The sequence below is a fragment of the Poecilia formosa genome, unplaced genomic scaffold (genome assembly GCF_000485575.1).
Source record: "Poecilia formosa unplaced genomic scaffold, Poecilia_formosa-5.1.2 Scaffold25, whole genome shotgun sequence".
Taxonomy (NCBI): Eukaryota; Metazoa; Chordata; class Actinopteri; order Cyprinodontiformes; family Poeciliidae; genus Poecilia; species Poecilia formosa.
Window position 1 is genome coordinate 2,501,196 of NW_006799964.1, and position 25,125 is coordinate 2,526,320.

Genomic DNA, 25,125 nt, shown 5'->3' on the forward strand with positions numbered 1-25,125 from the left:
AAACGCTGTACTAGATGCTACTCCACACAGCCTTGAAGCTTTGAAAAATGTTCTGTACACAATAAAACAGAGCACCTCCTCTCTAAATCGGATCATTAGAGGAAGTGAGAGACTTTAAAATAAGCTTTAAACTTTAAACAAAGAATGCTTCTGATTAACTCAGATATTAACTCAATATGATCAGTTACTCAGAAACAGCTTCTCCATTGGGTTTGATGTGGCCTCTCGCTGTTGTGGATGTTTTATAAAGATTTTATTTGATCAGATACTTAACATTCATGAGTACAACACGAAACACACACCCACTTTTACTAGTTTTATTTTTTATTATCGCTGTCAAATAAGCAAGCATACATTAAGAGTGTAGTCGTCTTAATGGCAGTGTACAAAAAGTAAGCTCTTAAGCTGGTTTACATATGGCACAAGTCAAAGTAGACCTGAGTTGTTTTAATAATTTTTATGAGCTTTTAACAAAGAAAAATCTAAATAAACACAGCATCAAATCATGCAAAGTATAATAATAATAATAATGATAAACAGTAAACGTGCTTTTTGACATGTGCAGCAGTGGTACTTTACAGAGTTTGAAAGTCAGTTTTGGTTTCATCAGTGTGCGCTGCATATTGCAAAGCAAATACAGTTCCCTTTTAAGTTTCACAATTCATAATGCAAAGTTTTATGTGCAAAAAAATAATATTCTCTTTCACAAAATAAATCTTTAAATTCGTGAAAAATAGCTTTAAGAATCAAAGGAAAATCACCCGGTCTAAAGCCATTTTTACGCCTCCTCGTGGGTCGTCTCCTCGTGGGTCGTCTCCTCGTGGGTCGCCTCCTCGTGGGTCGTCTCCCTCTCTGGCTCGTCGGTTATTTTCTGATATCCTGACCTAAACTGAGAGTACCTCCTCCTTCTCCTAAGGATCACTGCCACTATGACCACAAAGGCTATCAAACCCATCACTCCAAACGCCACTCCTGCCTTTTCCCCACTTGACATCTGATTCATTTCTGGGTTGAACTTTCGAATAAGGTCTGGCATTTCCTCAGGTTTGACAAGTTTCCATAATTTAGTGGGCCCCACCCTGACCCAGCTCTTATCTCCTTCTGTCATCACCATCACTGTGTTGGTGGCTTGCATGCTCACAAGAGGAGATTTAGTAAAAGGAGGGAGGATGATTGGTTTCAGGTCACCCCCTGTAAACAGTCCAGACTGGACACAGTAAAGAATTTCACAGCCATCGCTAACCGAGGCGAGGTGCTGGCTGAATTTGGGAGGGCATCTACGTTGGTTTTTAGCCAGTGGGTTACCAGACTCACAGCTGAAGAGACCTCCAAATGGGACGGAGTATCTGGAGCCAGTCTCATAGTCGTCACTCACGCAGATCATTTGGCCATCTGATAGAAACTTCACTGGAATGAAGTTTGCAGGGCAGCTTTTGGACTTGGTGATGGGGTTCTCAAAAGAGGTGCCGTAGATTCCTCCGAACAGATACCCTGAGTTTTCTGGAGCTTTTCCATTGACAGAGCACCAGTACGTATTTATTCGAGCAGAGCGAACACGATAGAGATTTTGACAGTTTTGCCGATGACAAGTCTTCAACCACAGGAATCCACATCTATGTTTAACATCATAGCAGTAATTTTCTGTGTAACCCTGCTGCCTCACTTCTGATCGTAATAAAGTTGGGGAGTAAGGTGAGCGACAGGAGTAACCACCTGTTGCAATATTTTTCTGGGCAAGGGTTTGGCAAAGTGGATCTGCATCATTGGTAAGTTTTGTACACTGTTGGTAGACTCCTCCAAAACTAAGGTTGGTGGCTGGACCATCACAGGAGTTGTCATCAACATTGGCCTGAAAGTTGAAGTTCTTGGAACCAATGTCCACACAACCAGGGCGCGTGTTGACCTTGTAGTAGCGATCTATTGCCATACTCACTGTACGAGCCACTTTGCCAACAGTAGGCTGTGGCAGATCAGGAAAAGTGTTTGAGTTTATAAAATACTGGATGGGAAACCCAGAACGATCAATAGCAACCAGATTATTCTTTGTATTTTCTTGCCACTTCTGCAAAGTGATTCCAGGATAAAAAGGTATGCTCCCATGGCTTTGGATGAGGGAGTACTGAATGTTGGACTGATATGTTTTAAGTAATGAGCTTTGTTGGCTGGACTGACTGCTGATATCAAATTTTAGTTTGTCAAAAAAGTTTAACCCGGCCTGAGCTTTAATAGTGGAGGTATCTGAAGAACTGTCTGACACATAGGAGGAACGGAGATAGTCTTCCTGCACCAGAGATGCCCCGGCATCTATACTGGTGATAACATGGGTTCCATAGTCCAGCACCATCTTCTCTGAAAGGTAGTCTGCATTCCTTGTCTGATTGTTTGCAATTGCATCAGCAATGTCTTTGACTTGCTGAACAAAGCGGGAATCCAATGTGAAGTCTGGGTAAGCTTTGACGGTGTAGATGAAGTTGCGAACCTGTTGATAGAATTAAATTATAGATTATATTCAGTTTTGTGATATGTAACTTTTCCTTTATATTTCTATAAATCTGTCCATGTGCCCATAATGAAAATAGACAATCATATTTTTTACCCTCTAACAAACAATATCATTGTTTTTTCTACAACTGCCTGGTAGAGAACACCATGTTGTTTCCCTTTGAGGATTAACCTGCAACACCACTGGTTTAGATCACAACAGATTTGTGTTCAACACAGTCAACGTCTAGAGACTTACGTAACAGAGACCTTGTTGTAGAAAATTATATTTGCTGTTCATAAATGCTCCCAAATCAAATATGACAGATATTAAGGTAAAAAAAAAAAGCCAATATCTAGCTGTGCAAATCTGGTAGAAATCCCAAATAACTTGGTGACATCTGTGTTTCTCCAAAGTAGCACATAAATATGAATTCCAGCTACATATTCAGAATTTGATTTGAAAAGATTAAATGTTTAAAAGAACGTTGATCATTCTCCTTTTCACTTCATAATCACACACAGGCTTGTCTATTACGTATATTTTCAGGAATACAAAAATAAATGCACAGAAGATCAAGGGGTCTGAAAATTTTTGTACAGATGTCTGAATATTTATTTATTTATTTATTTATTTATTTACTTATTGTTTAGCACATGAATGTTTTTAGAGTGTTCAAAATACCTGTACTCTGGCTGTAGTCGAAGAATCCTTGACCTGATGTGATTTCATCCTTGTGTTCTCAGAGGAAAACTTGGCATTCAGAACTGAGTAAAAAGATACATCAGCATTTATGGAGTTAGATGTGGTGCTTTTCTGCTCCAGCCAGGAGCTGATTATCTCTGAGTTGGTCTCCACGCCTGTCTCCTTCTGAGGGATGACAAACACCTCATCTGGAATGAGGTAAAGCCCGTCCTCGGTGGTTTGGCACTGGAAGTAGCTGAGGTTCATCACTCGGCCCATGTCCAGGTTCCGAAGGTTGTCCCAGCCTCCTCCTGGCAGGACTTCCAGGGCTGTGAGGGAAATGTTGGTGGAGGCCCGGCATTGTCTGAGCCAGTTGGTCGGACGGCTAACAGGACCGGAGCAGCAGATTTGAAAAAAAGTAAGAGCAGCAAGAAGTGTCAGGACAGACTTCATGATGCCTTTGATTGAAGTGAAATCTGAGGCAACTCTATTGAAGTTCATTAAGTTCCCGCCTCTAATGTGATGATCACATGACTAACAGGAAACACAGAGTTGGTTTGTTTTCACTTCCATTTCTCTTAGGTCTTTTTAAATTATTTTTACAGACTGAAAAATACAAGAAAACAAAAGTTTGATCAAATTTTAAAACAACAATAACAATCTTATGATTTAAGAATTGCTTATTTTGCAGACATTTGCAATTTCTCATTTATTTGTCCAGAACTTAAACAGCATTTAACCCATATTATAGAAGATTAACTAAAGAGGAAACAAATCTCAAGGCTAAATGAACACCACTAACCCCACTCCCCATCACTATTGTAAATGTTTAGCAGATTTACCAGCTGTGCTGTCAACAAAGCAATGAAAAGATTACAGTTTCACTGTGAGAAAAGTTCTGCTCAGTGAAATATAACTATTACAAACAATTACATGAAAGTTTTGTCACTGATAAATTGATACAGAATGATATGAGGAAGAATCCTTAAACTGATGTGCTCTTTTCTGTTTTCTGTGGTTCTCTAAGAAGTGTGATTTTTAAACAAACATAACAGAACAGAAGCAGAACAATCAACACAAGTGGAACAATCTGTTTAATATAATGGGTTTAACGTAAAAACAAATCTCCCTTGCAGGACAGACAGGTTGTTGTTCAAACAATCCAAACATTTGACTGTAAAGGGAGAATAGACTTAAATCTTCTTTATGTACAGGTTAGAAAATGAAATAGAACACTTTATCTATACTGATGCTATATCTATATCTTGTGATAAGTATTTATAATCTTCCTCATTTAAAAAGGGAACAGAAAGTAGCTGTTCAAACACAAGATAAGAGGAAATTATGGTCAACATCACATGAGAGTGCATCAGTGGGAAAGCCCGGTGACTTTCTGAGTCACCACCCAGTCTTCATGTCTGAGCCTGTTGTGGTTCAGACAAGAGGCTCAGGTAAACTTCCAGGTGTTTGTGAGGAATGACCCACCGAGTTAGCAAACACATTTAGAAAAACACTTCCTGTTTGGCAAGTTTCTGTTATTCCCCTGTCTTTGTTGCAGAAAGATGCTTCACAGCAGCAAATTTCAAACCGAGTTGAGAACCTCTCTCTCTCACCCCGTCTCACTTTGCCATCGGTCAAAGCAATACATTACCATGCCTTGCAAAAGTTTTCCTACGTTTTGAACATTTCTGCATTCTGTTATGATACAGCAATACATTTTGATGCATTTTACTGTGATTTTTTTTTTTTTTTGATGGACCAGCATAAGGTGATTGTGATGTGGAAAGAACACAGTAAATGGTTTTCAGAATATTTCACAATTAGATGTGAGAAGAGTGTTGCATTAATAATGTCTTGTACACTCAACAAGCCTCCCTTCCCCATTCCTGAATCAATACTTCACCTCTCACTTGGTGTAGCAGCTACAGCTGCAAATCTTGAGTTAGTAATTTTAAAGTGTTGTGGTCAATTCTCTATTCTACTTAGGTATCGACTTGAGTAGCACATTTCAATTGGTAAATGTCGTACATTTGTACAGTGCTTCATCAAGTCTGAGGACAGATGGAGCAATCATTCAAACTGGTAACCCACCAGTTGTAAGTCTAATCCAACCTCCTGAGCTAACACTGTTATCTAATCTAAAGGATTCCTTTATAAGTCTGGTCTTGCTGGAAGGTGAACCTCCATCCCAGGTTTTAGACTTTTGTTCCATCTGTACCTCCTCCAGAGTTATCATGGGCCACTTTATTGCTTCGCTGATTTATGCTCTCTTTACTCGGCCTATCATTTTAGGTGGGCACCCATGCTAAGGTGGGTCTGCAATCGTGTCATACTCTTTTCATTTTCTTGAATAGTAATCTGTTGTCTGTTGAAATGTAATATGTTGTCTTATTAGCTAACCCTGTGTTGAGCTTCTTCCCAATTCCGCCCTTGACCTTTCTGATGGGTTCAACAATATATGACATCCCAACATACCGTTGAGATTTTTCTTTGAAGGCCTCACTTCTTTACCTAATTGCGACCAGCAGATGGCGACAGTAAACTTTGAGACACTACTCGCATAAAGCTTTCTAATTATGAGCTCAGTTTGACAAAAGAATGAAAGCAAAAAAGAAAGACAGAAACCAAAAGCAAAAAAGAAAGAAAGAAACCCCATGCCACGTTTTTTTTTAAATCTTTTGCAGTGAAGCTAAAGCTCGTCATAATGTCGAGATAACACGACTCAACCTATTTTTTTTACGACTGCAACTTATAAACCTGAAGATTATGGTCAAGAACAGTCAAGACCAGTATGTACAGAATGACAGTGTTGTGACAACGAGGCAACGTGTTTGGAAAATAAACCTCTTGCCACTTGGCCAGTGGAGCGTTTCTTGGAGTCACACCCTCACTTTTAATCTCCACAAATCTCCTGAAAAGCAGATAATTGGGTTCAGACATTATTTTATCTAATTTCTTCAGCTTACCAGCTGAATGCAAAACAGGCTGACATTTGTATCAGGTTACGGCGGAAGGTGTAGTCATGAGAACTTTACAAATAAAAGTTAAATATACAAAATATACTGCTTACATCTGATTCATGTGTGCTTTTAATTTTTAGTGTTTAACAGTGCAGAAAAAGTGCAACTCCTGAAAATATTAATTATGAGAATTAAGCAAACTCATCTTAAACCCAGCAAGGAAGCCTCTTAAACTGAGGCAAATGAAAGCTATTCTCAGTGAGTCTAATAAACTTTTGTTTACTTTTAAGACAAAATGGTAATATTGCATAATTCTACCTGAACAACACACCTTTCTTATATTACTAAGCAAGTATGTATATAAAGAAACTACATCACACGTCTTAAATAAGAATTTTTCTTTTTTTTTATTTCCAACAATGCAGTTCAGTCTACAACAGACTGTGACAGATGAGAAAAAGAGAAAAAATAGGAGATGTAAGAAAATAGCAAGTTCAGTAAAACAAACTTAGTTTTGTTGAATGCATCTTAGTCCACACCAAGTGAAAGCTCAGGAGAAGAGCCTTCTGGTTCCATTGGAGCCCTCACTTCTTGGCTGCCGTCTTGGTCCTTTTAGCCTTGGCCCTCTTCACCTTCTTGGGGCTCTTTGGCTTCTTTGCCTTTTTGGCCACAGCAGGCTTTTTGGCTTTCTTTGGGCTCTTGGGCTTCCTCTTCTTCTTTGGTGACTTTTTGGTTGCTTTTTTGGTGACCTTCTTTGCCTTCTTCTTGGTCTTTGGCTTCTTCTTCTTCACCACCTTCCTCTTTTTGGGCTTAGGAGGTTTTTTGTTGACCTTTAGGGAGCCCTTGTTCCGGATCAAGACTTTCTTGTTCACCAGACGCTTGATGGCAACAGAGATCCTTGCCTTGTTCTTCACCACATCGTATCCTCCGGCTTTCAGAACCTTCTTCACGGCTGCCAGGGACACGCCACCACGCTGTGCAGAGGCAGACACAGCCTTCAGGATCAGGTCAGACACTGAAGGACCTGACTTCTTCTTGGATTTGGCTTTCTTTTTTGCCGGCAGTGCCCCCGGCAAAGCAATCGCGGGAGAAGACATTGTGGAGCTCCACCTGCAGGTTCAGGTCAGTTGAGGTCAAACACAGGATAGACCGGAAAAATCTTTCTGCTTGTCTGCACCCAAAAGTCAGGCTTTATAAAACCATGATGAGAGCCCTACAGAGGCAGTCCCACCACTACGGCGGGCACCTTCCCCACCCTCTCTGACATGATAAGGATTGTGTTTTCTTCTGCTGGATTTTTCTGTAAAAATATAAAGAAAAGGTTGAATATCTGCATAAATGAATGTTTAAAAAACTGCACATAACGTGTACTACATATATATTCATCCTTACAGTAGAACTGTTTATATTTCTTGCAATTTTAGTCCTTCTTTAGAAGCTGGCAGTTGTCTGATGTCATTTGAAATGTGGATTTTCTACATTTTCTAAAGTTTATAACCCCTGGATAATAGGTTATAAAAATATACGACTAAAGAGTCTAAAAGTGCCGGATGTTTTTTATGTATTTTCCTAAAAGTTATTTTTTATTTCAGTTTCATTTGCATAATTAATACATTAAAAGATGGCCAAAGAAACACAGTTGCCTCCAGGTTGTATTACAGTGATGATTAGAAAACGTCGAACTTCTTCAGAGAGAAGGTATTAAGCAAACATAAACAGAGATGGGTTTCCATGGACAGAGTTAAAATGGGCAATGACAAAAGGATTAAAAAAGAAAATACCTTAATAATATTTAACTCAATGTAGCGGATCGAACCCTGATGAGAACCCTATGGAGACAGTCCCGACACCGTGGCGGGGATCTTCCCCACCCTCTCTGACAAGATAAGGTTTGTGTTTTCTTTAGCTGGATTTTTCATCAAAAATTCTGAGAAAGAGGTTGCATATGCACATAAAACCACATTTTAAAAAATTCACACAATGTTTTCTTCATTAATATCTATTTTTGATCAAGACTTATCGTGGTTGATAGCAGCTTTTTGGTGTCTTTATGAGGTGGCGGTTTTCACATGTCTATTCAGATAATCATTTTGGACCATTTCTAAGGTTTATTACCTCTAACCAATCAAGTAGAAAGACTTCTAAAAAAATAATCTTGAAGGGTGTGATGTGTTTGACATATTATCCCACGATTTCAGTTTTCTTTCGGTATTTTTTGCTTAATGGATTGATTGAAAGATGATCAAAGAAACACAGTTGATTCTTGTAAGGTGAAGAAATGAAGAGTGTCGTGATACTTTTTCACAGATGACAACATCTCAAACAATCGGAAATAAACACTTTTGTTGTGATTGGATTATGCGAAAAATAAATAAAGAATAAGTGAATAAAATAAATGATAAATAAAAAATCATGTATTATGCAAAAAACCATAATGAGGACCATATAGAAGCAATCCCACCGCAGCCCGAAGTGGCGCCTCTCTAACATGATAAGGAGTGTGTTTTCTTCAACTGGATTTTTCTGTAAAATTTGACAAAAAGCTTTACGTACCTTCTTATAAGCACATTGTAAAAAATCCATACAATATCTACTTCATATAGCTATAATTACATTAAAAACCTATTTGAACATAGAAAACGTGTCTTGATTCTATACAAGCTGGCAGCTGTCTAATGCCATTTCAGACATGCATTTTAATCACTTTACAAGGTTTTTGACCTCAAAATAATCATGTAGAAAAAATACAAACTAAATTGTCTTTAAGCTTGTGATCTTCTTTGTATGTTGTCATAAAATATGTGGTTTATTTAGTTATTATTTGCTGAATAAATGCTTTGAAAAATGATCAAAGAAACACAGCTGCTTGCTCAGTAAGCTTAAATCATGACAAAACAAAGTCACTTTTTTGCAGATAAGAAAATTGTTCTCATGTCTAAATGAAAATGCTTTTGAAGGGCAGTATGATGCTTGGTGACAAAAAAACCCCTTCATGCTGTGTAAATATTGATTTGTGAATAAATCTAAAATGAGAACCATATAGAGTCAGTCTCAGCACCACAGGGGGGACGTTCTTCATCTTTACTGACAATAAGATTTGATTTCCTTCTCCCAGATTCAGAGAAAATATTTGAGTACTCGCATACAAGAGCATTAAAATACAACGGTTTCCAATTTTTTCCATCCACATTTGTTTTTTTTTTTATATTTTAAAATCTGACAGATTTGTTGCGTCTTTGCAAGCTGGTAGTTGTTAGACATAATTTCAGATGTGCATTGTGTAACATTTATAATGAGTTTGACCTCTAAATAATCAAAGATAAATGATTATTAGGTCATGTTGAACAGTTTAATGTTTTTGACATATTGTTTAAAGTAGTTGTTCAATTCCAGTTTTATTAATTAAATTAATTCAATTTAATATAGAAAAAAATACTGTAAACACCATAATAAGTAAATGTGTTATGCATGAAATGTATAATATGTGTCTGTCTTCACTTTTGGAGGGAAGTGGATCTGAGCCAGAATAACATTATCAGCCAGCAATGGAGGGTGGGTAGAAAAACGAATTCAAGATTATTTTCCCGGGTTCTCCCTCCCCAACCAATTTAATCAGAGGAGTACACAAATTGACTAAACACAATTCCTTTTTCCGCTTTCGTGACCCAAACATCTGTGTGTTTTCTCCTGTCCTGACCTTTCAGTTCACTAGAACTTCAAGAGTTTTAAGAGACCTTTGCACTTTTGAATTCTTACTTAATTCTGGATGTACTCACAACTATTAAATCTAATGCAACAGACTCATCTGAATAATTACTTATCTTTTCCAGATTTTATTTTAAAATGGGAAAAAAAATAATAGTAACACAACAGGCACAAAGCCTTTTAAAAATGCAGTGGAAATATCTTTCCTATTTATTGTAATAGACAGTATTGCTTTCTATTGTGGAAAAAACACTTTTATTGAAAATGATGAATTGCTTTAAGAAGTCAAAGTATGTATATGCAAACTGTGAAAATGATGTTTTTATCACGACTGTTTCTCAAGTGACAGATTACATTAAAAACGAGATCATTAACAGATAAACTCACTATAAGCAACAGATAATATTTCTCCCATTCAAACCGCTCAAACTAAACAGATATATATTCTCCCGCTCTATCTTATCGTGTCTTTTTCTGCACTGCTGAGAGATAGCAAGTTTGCAAGTGTGTGCATGAGGGAGAAGATTGGCAAATATCCTGCTGCCTCCTGCGGTGCACTGATAGCGCCTCCTGCAGTTGCATTCAAAGGTGAATGCTCAAAAAGTCCAGCATCAGACTGCAGTTCTGCTTTATTCCTGTCAGTGGCGACTCAGTGCTGATGTTGGAGCAAATTAGTCACAATGACAGATGTTTAGAAACAGAATACGTAACTGTGCCAAAAGAAGAGAATTTGGTCTTACAAGTTCAAGTTAAAAGTAGACATTTATTTTAAAATCTCATTTTTATTGTCTCATTTAATAAAAATGAGACAATCGACAAACAATATCTGACTAAACAAGCCCTGCTTCTTCATCAAAGTTCTTTTTACCAGAGGTTTAGTAAATGGAGCCTACCTCCCTGCCAGCATGCCTAGGTGGGCCGCAAATGGGGCAAAGGAGGGCAGACCAGATGGGTCCCGTATGGGTTTGTCCGCGGGTTCCATGTGGGCCACCGCAATGTAGGGCCCATGTAGGCTGTGGCCCTACATGGGCAAACCCATGTGGGGCCACCGTGGAACCCATGGACAAACTCATATGGGACCCATCTGGTCTGCCCTCCTTTTCCCCATATGGGGCCCACCTAGGCATGCTGGCAGGGTTGTGCATCATTCAGTCCTTGTATAAAACCTAGTATAAATTCAGAAACTGGGCAAAGTTTTTTTTATTTTTCATCTATACTTTTAACAGAAATGAAAACTTTGCAAATGTATTTACATAGTGTTTTTTTGTGAATATGAACAACACTAAATTATTTGAAGATTATAATGTGATAGACCCCCAATCTGAGCAAACCCCAAAAGTCAGATGCAATAATGGCAAGATTTGTGTGCCCACTCTGCATCTCCTTGGTGCTGCTCGATACAGTCAACCGTATCAAGTAAACAAGTTAGGCTTAGTTAAAAAATACATTTATGGATGGAAATATTTAAAGAAAGACTACTGGTTTATTGGACCTTCAGGATTTTATAGACAATTTCTTAGGAAAGACATAGGGTCATGTACAAGGGGACATTTTGACCCGACATGCATGATGTGCAGATCTTCTCAGCGATCAATCTACTGTATGTTGAACTAATTAAATATAATTTTGGGGATAGGATACCAAAACTATCAGGATATGTTATCCTGAATGCACCATAGTGTGTTTAACATGGCTTGAAGGTCATTCTACAAATTAGTTTATGTATAAAATGTTCTATTAATTACCGTATTTTCCGCACTATAAGGTGCACCTAAACACCTTCAATTTCCTCAAAATCCGACAGTGCACCTTATAATCCGGTGCGCCTTATATATGGTCCAATATTGAGCTACAAAAGGTCTAGCAACTACGGTAAGCAGCCGATGACTTTATTTTCCCCGTAGAAGAAGAAGCACGCGGTGCATGCTGGGATAGTTGTCAGAACGCTGGTTTGTAATCTATTGATAAAGTTTGGCTGACCTACCTACCTACCGACCGTCTAGAATCAGGTCATCTGCAGGTCATTTTAGCACCACGTTCTCCATGAACATGCTGTGCACGAACGGAGAAGGGTGGCCATCGTCCGGCCACACCCCGGCCCAGTCGCAGAAGGTTCTCCTTGCCGACCGGAGTTGGACTGTTTTGTTGACATTCTTAGTGCAGCTCCATCTAGTGGATGCATAACGTAACTCCAGCCTCTACTGTAGAGTCTATTCTATGCGCCTTATAATGTGGTGCGCCTTATATATGAAAAAAAGTTTTAAAATAGGCCATTCATTGAAGGTGCGCCTTATAATCTGGTGCGCCTTATAGTGCGGAAAATACAGTACAAAAGGCAGCTAGAAATCACATCCAGAGTTTGAATGCCTATGAAAACATTTGTTCAGAGATAAAATAGGTCAGGCCATTTACTTCTCTAATTTAGTTCTTAAAAAACTGTAAGCATTAAAATGAACTTTGTCCAGCCTATCTGACTTGATTTGTCTCCAAAATATCTTACACTTTTGAACACTTTCAACTTAGAGCCTCATGCCATCATGACTGACATAATAACCCCAGCTGTGTAAAATCATCTTTATGATGCTCTTGTTTAATGACTAACACCCTCACAATTTTCTTGTGAAACCTCTTTACTTCATATAAGTGGGAGAAATATCATGATAGCACAAGAACTGGTTTAGTGGTGTCTCATATTTCAGGTACCCTGTATTAAGCTTTGCAAGTCAATAATAAAGTTGACCAGTTGGATAGAGTTTGACTGTCTCTTCTGCTCACATGTCTTAAAGGTCAAGATCCTAAAGCTAAGGGAGATCAGTGAGGACAGACAGTTGATAAAAAATTCAAAAGAATAATGTGGAAAACATGGGTTAATCATAATAAGTGTCATCATGGTTGAACTGGAGTAGTATATATTTACCATTCACACAACATGCCAAAGTAAAACGACATATTTCCAGACCAGGTTTCAAACCCAGGACATTCTTTCTACAAGAGAAAGGTGTTATTGACTTGCCCAACAATGCAGCACAATACTACGATCATTGTTTCATATGTACAGATAAGTTAGCTCAGGAGCTAAAAAAAACCCCAGCAGAATTAACCACATGCTGAATTATCAGAATTACTGTAGGAGTGAACTGCTTTGTGATCCATAGAATATACAGACAGGACAACCGCTTAAGTCAAAAATGTTGTAAAAACTGGAAAAAAATAAATAAATAAAATAAAATCTAGAAAATGTACCCTGGAAAAGTATTGCAGTTTGAAGTGGAAAAAACCCTTGAGTAGCTATATTAAAAAGTGAAAATGGACTGAAGATAAACAATGATTTTGGAGTTAAAACTAGATAAAAGGTCATTCAGTCCTAATTCCAGTGAATTAGTTTTTTGATGTCATAACTGTACCACACAGTAACACATACTGAGTCAATCATCACTGAGTGATTGACTCAGTATGAGTGACTCAATCATCAATAGTCAGATTATTCTTTCTGTGAAGTATCATCTCACAAGAAACATTAAAAACGACTAATCTAGGGCATTTATGTTGAAGATTCCTGACTTTGTGGCTGTTGTTGTTTTTTTTTATTTTATTTTATAAAGATAAATAAAGCTAATTCGCTAACAAAATGTTTCCCCTGGATTGTAACAATGCTCTGTTGTTCAATCTCGAACAGTTGCCTCAGTGACCCCTCCCCTACTCCAGAATCCCCTTACAGCAGTCATGTGACCATGTGATTTCAGCCTTTCAGTCGGCGCAGTCAGCCAGTGAGAAGGAAACTTGTGACTGCGGTAGAAGCAGCTGGAGCGTGGCCTTTCACTGCGAGATTAAAGAAAAGGGAAAGAATTTACAGGACAGCTCTCCTTCAGTCTCCTCAGCTCCGTCTGACAACATGGACTGCGGCATTTGTACGTCCAAGACCATCCTGCTCTTCCTCAGCTTGGTGTTCTGGGTAAGTGTGTCTTTGTGTGTGGGGCGGGGGGTAAATTTGCACCTGCTAAGGTTTGAATGCGGACTATTCGGGGAGAAACCAGAAGCAAATATGAACCGAGTCTATTTACTTTACAACAGCCGCGTGTTTTATTTTTATTAATGTAATTATTAGTAGGTAGGCTTCGCGTTTACAGAAATCAAAGTTGCTTTGATAAACATCACAGTAGGGTGTGAGCTTTAGTGGACAGTAACTTCCTTATTTCTGCTCACATAGGCCGGATGTGGAGTTTTTTTTTTCTTCTGGGGAGATTTAGAGGAATCTATGAGACTTCCCACCCCGTCTAACATTTCCAGTAATTCTGCTTCACCTGTTTCCATGTTTAGACAACAGGCCATTTACATTTGTTTTAACGTAAACACTTTGGTCCGCTCTGACTAGCTCCCCCGATGGTTTATTTTTTTATTTTTTGAGCAATAAGCTAAATAGATTTTTGAGACAATTTGCAACGGAGGCCTGTGTAATTACGTTACTGTCTGATTTACCCGTCTGTGGGGGAGAAAACACTGATACTGCCTGCTTTCATCTTAATACCCGCCTCCATGTTGTGACTTCCTTCTTTCTCCATAGTCTGTCTCGGTTTTCTCCGGATTACTGCCCTGGTAGGCCTTTCGCTGAAGTCTAACTCAGCCTGCATGTAGAAGAGATGTAAAGAAAGGTTTACCGGCGACTGGAAACTTGAAAATTTGATTTGTCTCAGTGTAGATAATAGATAACCACTTCAACATTGCGCTAATAAAAAAACCCTTTTCCGTGTGGACACTCTCACTAAGGGAAGAAGACTCAAGCTACTTGATATGTTCATAACATTAAGGAAATATAAGAAGCTATTTAAAATGGAGCTGCCTTTTCTATATCGGGACACATATTTTTTTTAATTTTAGCTCCTGAAGAGTGAGAACGAGCACAACAGTTAGCAAATAAGAGGGAGGCTGAGAAGAGAATCAATCAATCAAGTTTATTTGAATAGCACATTCAAATAAATGTGCTATTCATATCCACATAAATGTGCTGCCTTGTTGTTTCAGCAACAAGGCAGTTCAAAGTGCTTTACATCATAAAAACACAAAAAATACAGTCATAGAAAACAGTCAACATAATAGAAAAATTGTCCTATTTTTATTCTTTTGAGCGTTCAACCTGCATCTATCATGGAATATGCTGAATTTAGAAATGCTGGCAGCTTCAGGGTTATAATAAAGGGGATACACACAAAACTATCTGTATTACTGTCTCAGTAATGCTAGCCATGCTAACCACTCATAAGCTGTGAGTGGAGTCACCAGCTCAGAATTTGGCCACAAAATTCTGTTCAATGCCTACATAAGAGGTACGTGTTTTCCTGTTTTGTTACAAATCAGCAGCGGTCATCTCTGCATATGGAGCAAAAATGTCTAAACTTCAGCCCTCAAGCAGGATCATCCTTACTTTTAAAAACACCCAGAAGTTCTGTTCGGGAATCAGTCAAACTTGGTTTTGTTTTGTCAGCTGTTTCCAAGAATCAGGAACAACACCGTTTCATTTGGGGTTGTCCAAGTGTTAGGATTTGCTCAAGACGTAAAAAAAAAACTTACACAAAACATTAACTGCTGTCCAAGACTTGATTTAAAATGTTAACAATGTCACTTAAAATGGCTTTATGAAATAATGACATGTCATACAGACGTCTAATTTTAGTGTTTTTATGAGACCAAAGTTAAACATTAAGTCAAAGTTTTGCAAGGACAAGAGCTGAAGTGATCAGTTGTTCTTCTAATTTTAAAAACATTCATGTGGAATGTGGTCCAGTGACTACAGATCCAACAAGTTCTGCAAGGAACTCTCCAAAAATTATCGCCACAGATTAAGAAACATAACCTCAGACAGGCTTTCTCAAATTTCACCGAGGCGACGCGGCGTGTGAACGCCATATGTTGTGTAAACATCTTTGTGCTGCATCATAGGCACAAGATCAGATTTTCTGGGGAAAGTAGGGGATGAGGAGCACAGGAAGAGGTGCAGGGGATCAGGGATCTTGTGACTGGGGAGTGATTAGAGAACTGAGTCATGAGACCTAAGTCCATGTAAATTATTGTTAGACTACAGATAACACATCTGTACATATAAAAAAAAGTAGTCAAACAATAAAAGAGCTGTAACGTTAAAGAGGAAGTAATACTGAAAACAGCTCTGATGGTGACGAATACATGAAAGGGAAGTTTGATTTTATTTTTGTTGTCTTGCCTTTTGCATGATTTTTAACAGGCAAAGTCAAAAAGAGCCCATCGCTCGTAGTTATTTTTCATATGACCAGAGTTCTTGCTTAAGAAACACCACACTTGAGTTTGTTTATTACTTTCTTCTACTGCTGTTTTACTTCTTTTATCAGTGACTCAGATTTAAATCAACTCAATTTCAAAGGGCAAAGGGAAATTGGGCGTGTCAACAAAAAGATAAATGCTTTACCTTTGCCTCTAAAGCTGCCCCACTTCTTTTTTTTTTATCTAGGCTTAACTCACATTGAACTTATATAAGCAAAGCTTGTCTTAAAGAGATATGAAGTTGTTCAGTATGTGCAAAGGAGTAACTCATGCATGGTGTCTTATGATTGGTGATGTCAGTGCTAAACAATGATAAGGTTGTGACTTTGTCAACCTTTTAACCCAGGAGTGATCACATGATTTCATATCGCATGATGTACAACAAAAGGAAATCTTTTCAAACAAGACTTTACTGCTTTGCTCTTATTTTACAACCAAATGCATATGTGTGTTATATCTGTAATATTTCTCTGTTATATGGACAGAACAAATGACTTTAGTAGTTTTTATTTATTTATTTTTTTAACCTTTGCTACATTTCTTATTTCTTATCTTCAATAACATATCTGAATTACATCAGATATGCTATTGAAGCACAAATTAATTAAATCAGGACAAATACTTTAGAAAATAGGATTAACGTATTTACCCGTCAGACAGAAAGAAGCGAGTGACTCTATTACTTATCTTCTTGAAATGTATCATTGTCTTTTCAAGGTCTGAGCTTTTTTCCTTTTGCTATAACTGTGTTTACAAGCAATCAATAAAGTTACAAAGTCCAGCTTCCACGTCAGAGGGAGTTTTTCTCATCCACAGATTGACCCAGTTTTCTCATCTGCCTCCCCCCCCCCCCCCCCGTCTGTCTGAAGTCTAGTGGACCACAGTGCCTTATAGTTTTGCCTCGTATCTGTATAATAATGTTTATGGCATGCAATGAGGAGAGAGTCTGCACCATACTCTGATGGTCCTTTCAAATACAGCAGGTTTTGTCTCAAATATATGGCATATCGGGTAGAGTGAGGAGCAAACAAGTATTTAATCATAAATGCAAAGTTTGGACAGACTGGACTTTTGAGCCAGTTGGCCTCACAGAGACAAGAGCTTAGAAGCAGTGTGTTGTATCTGACAGACTGTAAAATTGTGGGTTTTTAAATATTAAACTGTGCTCATGGCTGCAGCATGTTAGATTAGTTACTGTATTGGGTTTGTGTAGGAGTTATGCTTACTCTTACTTTCAAGTTGTTGCTTTTATGTGTAGATGTGGCAACAAGATATTGTTTTTTAAACGGGAGAAGTTGATTATTATCTCAAACTTAAGCAATACCTGAACTATGACCCCAACTATGTCTGGCCTTTGAAGAATGCTGCCAAGTAAAGATGTAAAAAGCAGAGCTACAAAAGCAAATTAGTTGAATTAGCAGTGCTTTCCAACAGCTGACTGTGTCATACAAGACATGTTGCTGTGAAATATTGTCGTCTCTGCCTGGATTATTAGCTGTTAGCTGTTATTAGCTGTTAGCAGACAGTCATGAGATTATCATACAGCAGCAGTGTTTAGTCAGACACTTATTGGGACATATGGCAGGACTGACTGCTGCTGGGTAGCCTTCCTGCCCACAGCCATAGATAATGACTCTTTGAAGAGAGTTACGACATCACTTAATTTCCCCAACAGGATAAATAAAGTATTTATTTAGAAAATAAATAATGCTACTGTGGTTTTACTAAACTGTGCCACAAACTTGTTCACTCAGACGACAAAATGTTTCTCTTTGCCTCGCAGGGTGCCGGAGCAGCGTTGGCCTACGTTGGCGCCTACATAATCATGAGCTATAAAACCTTTGACAGTTTTGTGGAGGACAAGCAGTCTCTGATCCCCGCCGGCATTATCATCATTACCAGCGTGGTGATGGTCGTCATCGGCCTGGTGGGATGCTGCTCCACGCTCAGAGAGTCCAAATTTGGCCTTGGCTGTGTAAGCATTTGTCCTTCTCTGGATCTTCTCAATGTTTGTTCACTTGGCTGGAAGGGAATAGATTTTTAAATGCATGTTTTGCTCATTTTGGGCATAATTTATTTTTTCACAATGCTTAACAATTTCGACATTCTAATTTCTTTCAAATGTTTCCCCTTTTTTGCAGTTCTTTCTGGTTATCGTGATAGTCTTTGCAGCTGAAGTGACTGCTTTGGCGTTTATCTTCATTTACCAAAGCAAAGTGAGTCAAAATAACGCAATCTCACCATTTTGTAAATGTATTTTACTTTAGTTCCGATTGTTGAGGTTACTTTTTCTACTTTTTATCTTGCAGTCAGCGCAGATAAATCAGGAGCTGCAGCGCTCGATGAATGAAACCTTTACAAAGTATGGAGACAGTCTTGACACCAAAGCCGTGGATGATCTGCAGTCTCAGGTTTGTCTTCCTGTCCACATATCTAGGCTTGTTTTCTCAGCTCTACTTTCAAACGCATCCTTTTTGCTCTGCGTCCTCTCTCCCACCCATGCGGTTTCACTTCCTCCCTTTGTTCTCTCCGTTTGCATTTCCTTCTTCTGGGAAGCCATATTAGTGTTCATGAATAATTATTCTTATTGAGCCTCCCCAGAATACCTTATCTGGACTTTTAATCCAGATAAGGTATTTAGGCAAGCAAGATGTAAGGGTGCACTGATCAAAAATAAATATGACTTGACTGATGATCTCTCTGTTGCTTCACAATTGTGTCAACATAGGCAGAAAAAATATTTGTGCCCCATTTGCAATACTTATCTCAGTTGTTTGTCAAAAACGGTAATGCATGACCTATGGAATCTTTGCTTACATAGTAGAAGTAAGTACATACAAATTAATTTTCTTTTGTCGTTGCAGTTGAAGTGCTGTGGAGTCGTCAACTACACCAGCTGGCACAACACCCCCTGGTACCAAAAAAACAAAACCATACCTCAGTCTTGCTGCATAAACAAAACTCAGTGTGACGGCACCACAACAAGCCAGTTTTATCAAGAGGTAAATCAAACACAATCTGTACAATCCACAAGTTTGCATGTAGTCATTCCTGATTGTGCCCTTGCCTGTCTCTGAATTATGCTTTTTTTTTTTTTTTCTCTATTTTTATTTTTTTTTGACATTGCAGATTGGACCAAACTTTATCTTGTATTTTGAAAAAGTATTTTCAGTAGTTGTACACTTTAACATAAAATAATTAAAGTTACTACTAGAGTTGCAAGAGTCAATATTGAAATTGATTTCTGACTTCTGTGTTTTGTTTTTTTTTGTTTGTTTTTTTTTTGTAAAGCTGTGACCCACTGATTCAGGCTTCTTTTAAAAGCACAGTTGCTAAAAAGCTGTTTTACATATTCAACTGTCGTTAGCATCTTATGTATGTGATTAATGAAGTTAGCATCAGTAAACAAACGACTGTGTATTCTCTACTACAGAATGCTGAGCCTTATATTTACAGCCAATAATTCCAGATTGTACTTGTTCAACCTTCCTGTTACCTATTGAATGTTTTGCTCTCTCTAAACGGCACACCTCTACACCATGGCATGCTCTATCTTAGAATATACCATTCTTCTTCCAACTTAATTTTGGAACTCCTTAATCATACAGACAACTCAACATCCAAATATTTTAGTTGCCACCGTAGACTACGAGCACTTGGATACGTCTCGTTTTCTCCAAATATACCCCCACAAACACTGATTTTGCATTTCTATCCAGCCAGTTGACAATCGGGGTTGGTTGAACGCTTTCCGATTTGAGTCTCCAGCTCATTTACCTGTGCAGATCTCTTTTTAGGTATCTATGACTCTCTTTGGGTAGATTCTAATATGAACTCATTGTCTTTGTTTTTTTAGGGGTGTGTGGTAAAAGTGGAGAAGTTCCTGCATGATGTGTTGAATTATGCCATGCTGGTCATTCTTGGGTTTGCCATCATCAAGGTAACCTACAGTTCATCTGTGAAATTAGCTTTAATATGCACACTGGTATACAGCATGTTTACACACAAAAATCGATATTGTGCCTTTTAAGTACTTTGATTTGTTACCGTATTAATGATGATTTCAGATGTCAGCGATTTCAGATGTCAGCTTGTCGGTATTGAACACCATCCATACTGGAAGTACTCCAGAATGGAAGTTGGCGAATTAAATAGCACGCATCTCAAAAGCCTCATGTACAATACCAGCTCTGTCAACATCTACTCTTAAAACAAAAAGGGGCCATTGTGGCATTCTCCCAGTCATTTACAGCAGTTACACACTCCGCTGATCAGATTATGCTTTTCAAAGAGATTTTTCTTCCAAGAAAGGCAAACTCCAATTACCTCAAGCATAAAAGATCTGAATGAAATGTTCCCCTTATTACACATCATGTTGTCAGTTTTAATGTGGTAAGGTAGGATTGCCAAAATCATTTCCATCTGATAAATGCTTTAATAATGAGCAATAAAACATTTTAGATAATGTTTTATTACTTTCTTCTAATACACAAATAACCCCCTCCCTCTCCTGTGTCGTTGCAGTTCTTCGGGATGCTGAGCGTCTGTGTGATAACCTGTAGAAGCAGTCGGAGGAGTGGCTATGAGCCTCTGTATGCCTGAGACGCTTCCTAGACGTCCCTCCTCATTTTCCTCAAAGGGGTCTGCAGACTGCTTCCTCTGCACTCTAAACAACAATCAATTCCTTCTACAAATCTAAAGTTTCTCAATAATTGTACCTGCAAGTCTTGCCATATTCTGAAGGGGATCATATGACAGCATGCCTCCTCAGACTGTAACAAACTTATGTGTAGCTCCATCCATGTAGGTTTATTGTCTTGAGTGCATCTACTTTCAGTTCACTTTCCATGACGTAGAGCTACTTGTGCTGTCTATATGTCTCTTTGCAAGCAAATTGAGAAATGGAGTCTGTCTGAAATGCTTGAATTTGTTTGAACTGTTTACTGAAAGCCTTACTTGCCCGATGCAGACTCTCCCAATAGATGTGATGTAAAGAAAACCGTCTGACATTGAGGCCTCGTCTTTTACTTGTTTATCTTTAACCCTTCTCACTCTTCTGCATCGTGTAGATAATCCTTCAAAGGACATTATTCTGTGAATGTACCTTAGTAAATGACGTCATTATATCTTTGAAGTTGTTTGCGATAGTTTACCAAAGGGTTTTATTGCCTTATTTAGGGATCTTAAAGCAAACTGAAGGGGGGGAAATAAAACCATGCCTTTCTCTGGTGAGTTAACTGTATGGAGAATCATGATATGTTTATTATATTTCTAAATTAAAAGGGTAAATATTTCACAATGTTGTTGGTGTTTTGTCTCCACTAAATGACTATAGATTTTACTTAAAAATTGTATTAAAAAAAAAAGAAAACTTGTTGCTTCCAAAAAAAAAAAAAAAAAAGAGTATGCACACAGTTTCTTGAGCGTGACCCACAGTGTTTATCTGTAACCTCCTGACTCGACTGATAAGAGACCCACATGGTGGCGCAGACAGATGATGACTATTCATCTTACATGAGCTCTGTCACCGTTTACAAAGATTAAAAAAAAGAAAAATACAAGTTGCATTCTAGAACTTGGCATTCTTGGAGTTTCCTGAGCAGTCCACAGTCAGACTTCATTGGAAGCACAAGTCAGCCAATTAGAGGAGCTGCCAATGCAAGAGTTCAGCAAGCTTTAGTTCATTTGAATGTGCAGACTGTCACTGTGTTGTATCCCACTCATATTTACAGGACCATGTGGTAACATCCTTCTATTCAGTACATTACATAAATTATTGATCTCTAACTTTTAGTCTTGCTCTTCTTAATATCTCTGGCCTTTGATTTTAATTTCACTTCCTGATGTCAATCTTTACATTTGTGCATTGATGAGGATTTTGTAAATCGACTCTATTGAACAGAACAGCTTGAATAGGATGAGTTTTATTATTCTGTTTCATGAAAGCATTTAACCCATGCTATCACTTAACATTAGACTAGTCGTAAATCGTAAAACTTAAAAAGAAATTTAAAATCTGACCAGTTTTGAAATGAGTTGCAGTAACAAAGAGAATCCAGTAGGGGGTGCAGCAGAGCCAAAACTCACTTTAGAGCCGGTAGGGCTGTGCTTAGTGAACTCGAAGTCAATTAAACGTGGGAATATGACAACGCAAAATGTAAGGTTTTTTTCTTCAACAAAACAACTTACGAATATACAGTTTTACATATTTGTTTTGCAAAGTAACTTATACATGTTTGTAACAAATGATCACTCAAAGTATATTTCAGCTACCTGCTGATTTCTTCACAATTAGCTTTATTGGCTAAGATTTGAAGGGATTGTAAAATAAAGTAAATAGAAGAGTTCATGAGAGATTCAGAAGACGAGGGATAGTTTGGAGTCAATCCCCATCACTTCCAAAATTGACAATGCCAGCTTTAATTAAGATTTCATGCCTGCCCAACTGACCGCTTGACCAGATGAGAAACGCCACAGGCCCACTGATGCAGGTCAGCTGAAGTTTATCATGACTTTCTGGACACCTCAGCAAGGCCACAAGTTAGTGGCCCTGGGGCCACACTGCAGTGATGAAGTAATTAATGCAGAAAGAAAACAGCTAAGTATCGATTGCCGATGCTGCACAGGACTGTAAGATATATTTTTCCGTGGGCAAACATTCATTAACAAACTATTCCTTTGTGTACAATTAATCTATTTGTTGTCTACACACAATCTATATACTATGTCTTAAAATCATCTTACAGAAAACCAAAATAGCTTCCCAAATTAAATGTAAATCGACTATATTGATTTGAAAGGGAATCTCTTGCTGTAAAACTTGAGAAAATCCAATCCAAATACTAATAGTGATTTTAATCAAACTTTAAATTAATTTGATACTTAATTTGCTTTTTTCTGTATTTTTTCCCCTGGAGCTTCTTGGAGTTTTTTTTTTTTTGTTTGTTTGTTTCTTTATCATTTCATGCATTTCTAATCTTGAAAATGTTTTATAACAAAACATGTCTTAAAGCTAGAAATGAACAGATTTAGGATTTGATTTACGCCAACATGGTTCAGGCACTGAATTTGGCATTGTAACTCTTTTTATTCCCTTATGATTCAGTCCTGCACACCTACAGATGTGGCCTCCTTTTCCTTCCCACTTTGCGACATCAGCTCACAGGGAAAAATGCTCTTCACAGACATGCACAGACTGAGCCAGATGCCATCACCGACCTCTAATTTATTTATTTCTGTTCCCACTTACGCTGGGATCTTGTGAAGGGAAGTAACCTGAGGAGGGGACGACTGCAGCGCCGCTGCACACTTTGTGCTGAAGGGAGATAAACAAAAGGGCAGGATCACAGTTTTGTGTGTCTTTGCACACATCTGAGCACGTTCATATTCAGAATTCCTTTGTGGCACGCACAGCTGCACTGAACACCTTCCCTGGATTTGCGTCAAACCGGGTAGTTTTGTTGTAAATCTCCCAGCATTTAGATCAAACAAGCATCAAAATCCTTGCTCTGGACAAAGAGATTGAAGAGAATCACCTTGTGATCTTGTTTTTGACATATTTGGCGTAAAAATATTGCGCCTGTTTTATTTTATTTTTTATTATTCCAAAAGAGAATAGCAATGGCATTTTTGATAAGTGTTTAATTCTTTCTTCCTTTTTTGTTATTTTAATGAGATTTTTCACAAAATAATAATCACACACTGCCAAGACCTGGAACAATCCCTCCTATTACATGCAGCCAGTGCGAGTCTGTTTCTGGAAATAGCCACCCACAGCTGACACTGTGATGTTTCCATTTGTCAGACGCTATCAGTGTTAATTAGAGAGGGCAGCCACAAAAGAGGAACAGAGCTACACCAGAGACACTGAGAACAAAGACTGAAACAGACCAGAGTCACAGCATCATCCACATTTCCTCCAGCTGCACCGACCTTCTGACCTTTAGATAAGACCTCATGTCACATTTATGCTTTATTCTCTGTTTCCTTTTCAGTTCTCTCCACTCTATTTTCTTTACCAGTTCCTCGTTTACAGGTTTTTTTCTATTTCTTTTGTTGATTTATATCCATGATTTTCTTTGTTGGTATTTTGTTAATTTGTTTGTATTTTGTTAATTGTGTTTTGTTTTATTATGCAAAGCACTTTTAGCTTTAAATTTTGGACTATTCATCGTTTCCTCCACTTTGACAAAACCCCATATCCACCTGAACAGAGTGAAAACCCACAAATAAAAATTCAACTGACTGCTTAGATGTTTTTAGAGTGTTTAAAGTGTTTCAGTGAGTCCAAACCAATGTTACATGGAAATTTTGCCAATTCTCTTTTTTTTAAACAGATTTTAGTAAAAAAATAAAAAAAAATAAAAAAATCATGAGTAGATAATAAAAATATGTTTTGAAAAAGATTTATTGTGGTTTCATAATCAGAGAAAACTGACTTTTTTTTAAAAGAGGCATGCACATTTTTAATCTCCACTGTAAATTAAGTGAAAGAATGCAGCAATCTTTCATTTTGAATTTATCTTTTGGGGGAGAGAGAGGTTTTGTGACTCTCTTGCTGTCATAGAAGACGAGAATAAACTGACATCGACAGAAGCATCTAATGATTTTAAAACTACATTCCATTTGTAAACCAGTTTTACGTTTTCCCGATGCAAAGATCTGAAAGAAGCTGCGCACCGGGAGAATTATGAGCCAGCCAGCTTTTCTCTGAGCACATCTGATAAAGGGCAGGTATATAGTGTGAAATAGAAGCAGTCACACCTGCTTATGAACGATATCTATAATTTCAACCCTCTCCTTTGCAAACAAAACCACAAAATCAGAACAAATCCACTGACCAATCCCGCCTTAGCATTGTTTTAACATTCATCAGATCATTGTGGCACATTATTAAGCTGAAGGGTGAACAAACATAAACAGAACCGTTTTTGCTCTGCCGACGAGAGTCAGCAAATAATAATTATTCTTTCTTGGTGTATGTGTTTGCTGCCAGTCATTTCA

General features: G+C 38.0%; 3 protein-coding genes across 4 annotated transcripts; 1 reads left to right on the forward strand and 2 right to left on the reverse strand.

Annotated features, from left to right (window-relative positions):
• Window positions 1-304: 304 nt before the first annotated feature.
• LOC103135414 (macrophage-expressed gene 1 protein-like) lies at window positions 305-24,566 on the reverse strand. 2 transcript variants are annotated; one of them, XM_016669510.1, is made up of 4 exons: window positions 24,556-24,566; window positions 3,167-3,626; window positions 830-2,479; window positions 305-799 (listed from the first exon to the last, which is right to left on the reverse strand). In XM_016669510.1, exons 2-4 carry the CDS (start codon window positions 3,617-3,619, stop codon window positions 779-781), a joined length of 2,124 nt encoding a protein of 707 aa, XP_016524996.1. In that variant the 5' UTR covers window positions 3,620-3,626; window positions 24,556-24,566; the 3' UTR covers window positions 305-778. The 2 variants fall into 2 exon arrangements, with proteins under 2 accessions (XP_016524996.1, XP_007548179.1); XM_007548117.2 differs by having other exon boundaries at window positions 305-2,479.
• LOC103135415 (histone H1) lies at window positions 6,510-7,302 on the reverse strand. The gene has a single exon (XM_007548118.2). It carries the CDS (start codon window positions 7,221-7,223, stop codon window positions 6,711-6,713), a length of 513 nt encoding a protein of 170 aa, XP_007548180.1. The 5' UTR covers window positions 7,224-7,302; the 3' UTR covers window positions 6,510-6,710.
• On the forward strand, window positions 13,554-21,411 carry tspan36 (tetraspanin 36). Its single transcript, XM_007548119.2, has 7 exons — window positions 13,554-13,783; window positions 17,906-18,097; window positions 18,264-18,338; window positions 18,432-18,533; window positions 18,987-19,124; window positions 19,979-20,062; window positions 20,647-21,411. The coding sequence occupies exons 1-7, from the start codon at window positions 13,724-13,726 to the stop codon at window positions 20,722-20,724; spliced, it is 729 nt and encodes a 242-aa protein (XP_007548181.1). The 5' UTR covers window positions 13,554-13,723; the 3' UTR covers window positions 20,725-21,411.
• Window positions 24,567-25,125: the final 559 nt, after the last annotated feature.

Excerpts from the sequence above, each read along its gene's own strand:
- LOC103135414 (XM_007548117.2), bottom strand. The coding sequence starts at position 3,619 with ATGAAGTCTGTCCTGACACTTCTTGCTGCTCTTACTTTTTTTCAAATC. Across the intron at positions 2,480-3,166 it reads CGACTACAGCCAGAGTACAG|GTTCGCAACTTCATCTACAC; the intron begins GTATTTTGAACA and ends TTCTATCAACAG.
- LOC103135415 (XM_007548118.2), bottom strand. The coding sequence starts at position 7,223 with ATGTCTTCTCCCGCGATTGCTTTGCCGGGGGCACTGCCGGCAAAAAAG.
- tspan36 (XM_007548119.2), top strand. The coding sequence starts at position 13,724 with ATGGACTGCGGCATTTGTACGTCCAAGACCATCCTGCTCTTCCTCAGC. Across the intron at positions 19,125-19,978 it reads CAAGCCAGTTTTATCAAGAG|GGGTGTGTGGTAAAAGTGGA; the intron begins GTAAATCAAACA and ends TTGTTTTTTTAG. Across the intron at positions 20,063-20,646 it reads TTGGGTTTGCCATCATCAAG|TTCTTCGGGATGCTGAGCGT; the intron begins GTAACCTACAGT and ends GTGTCGTTGCAG.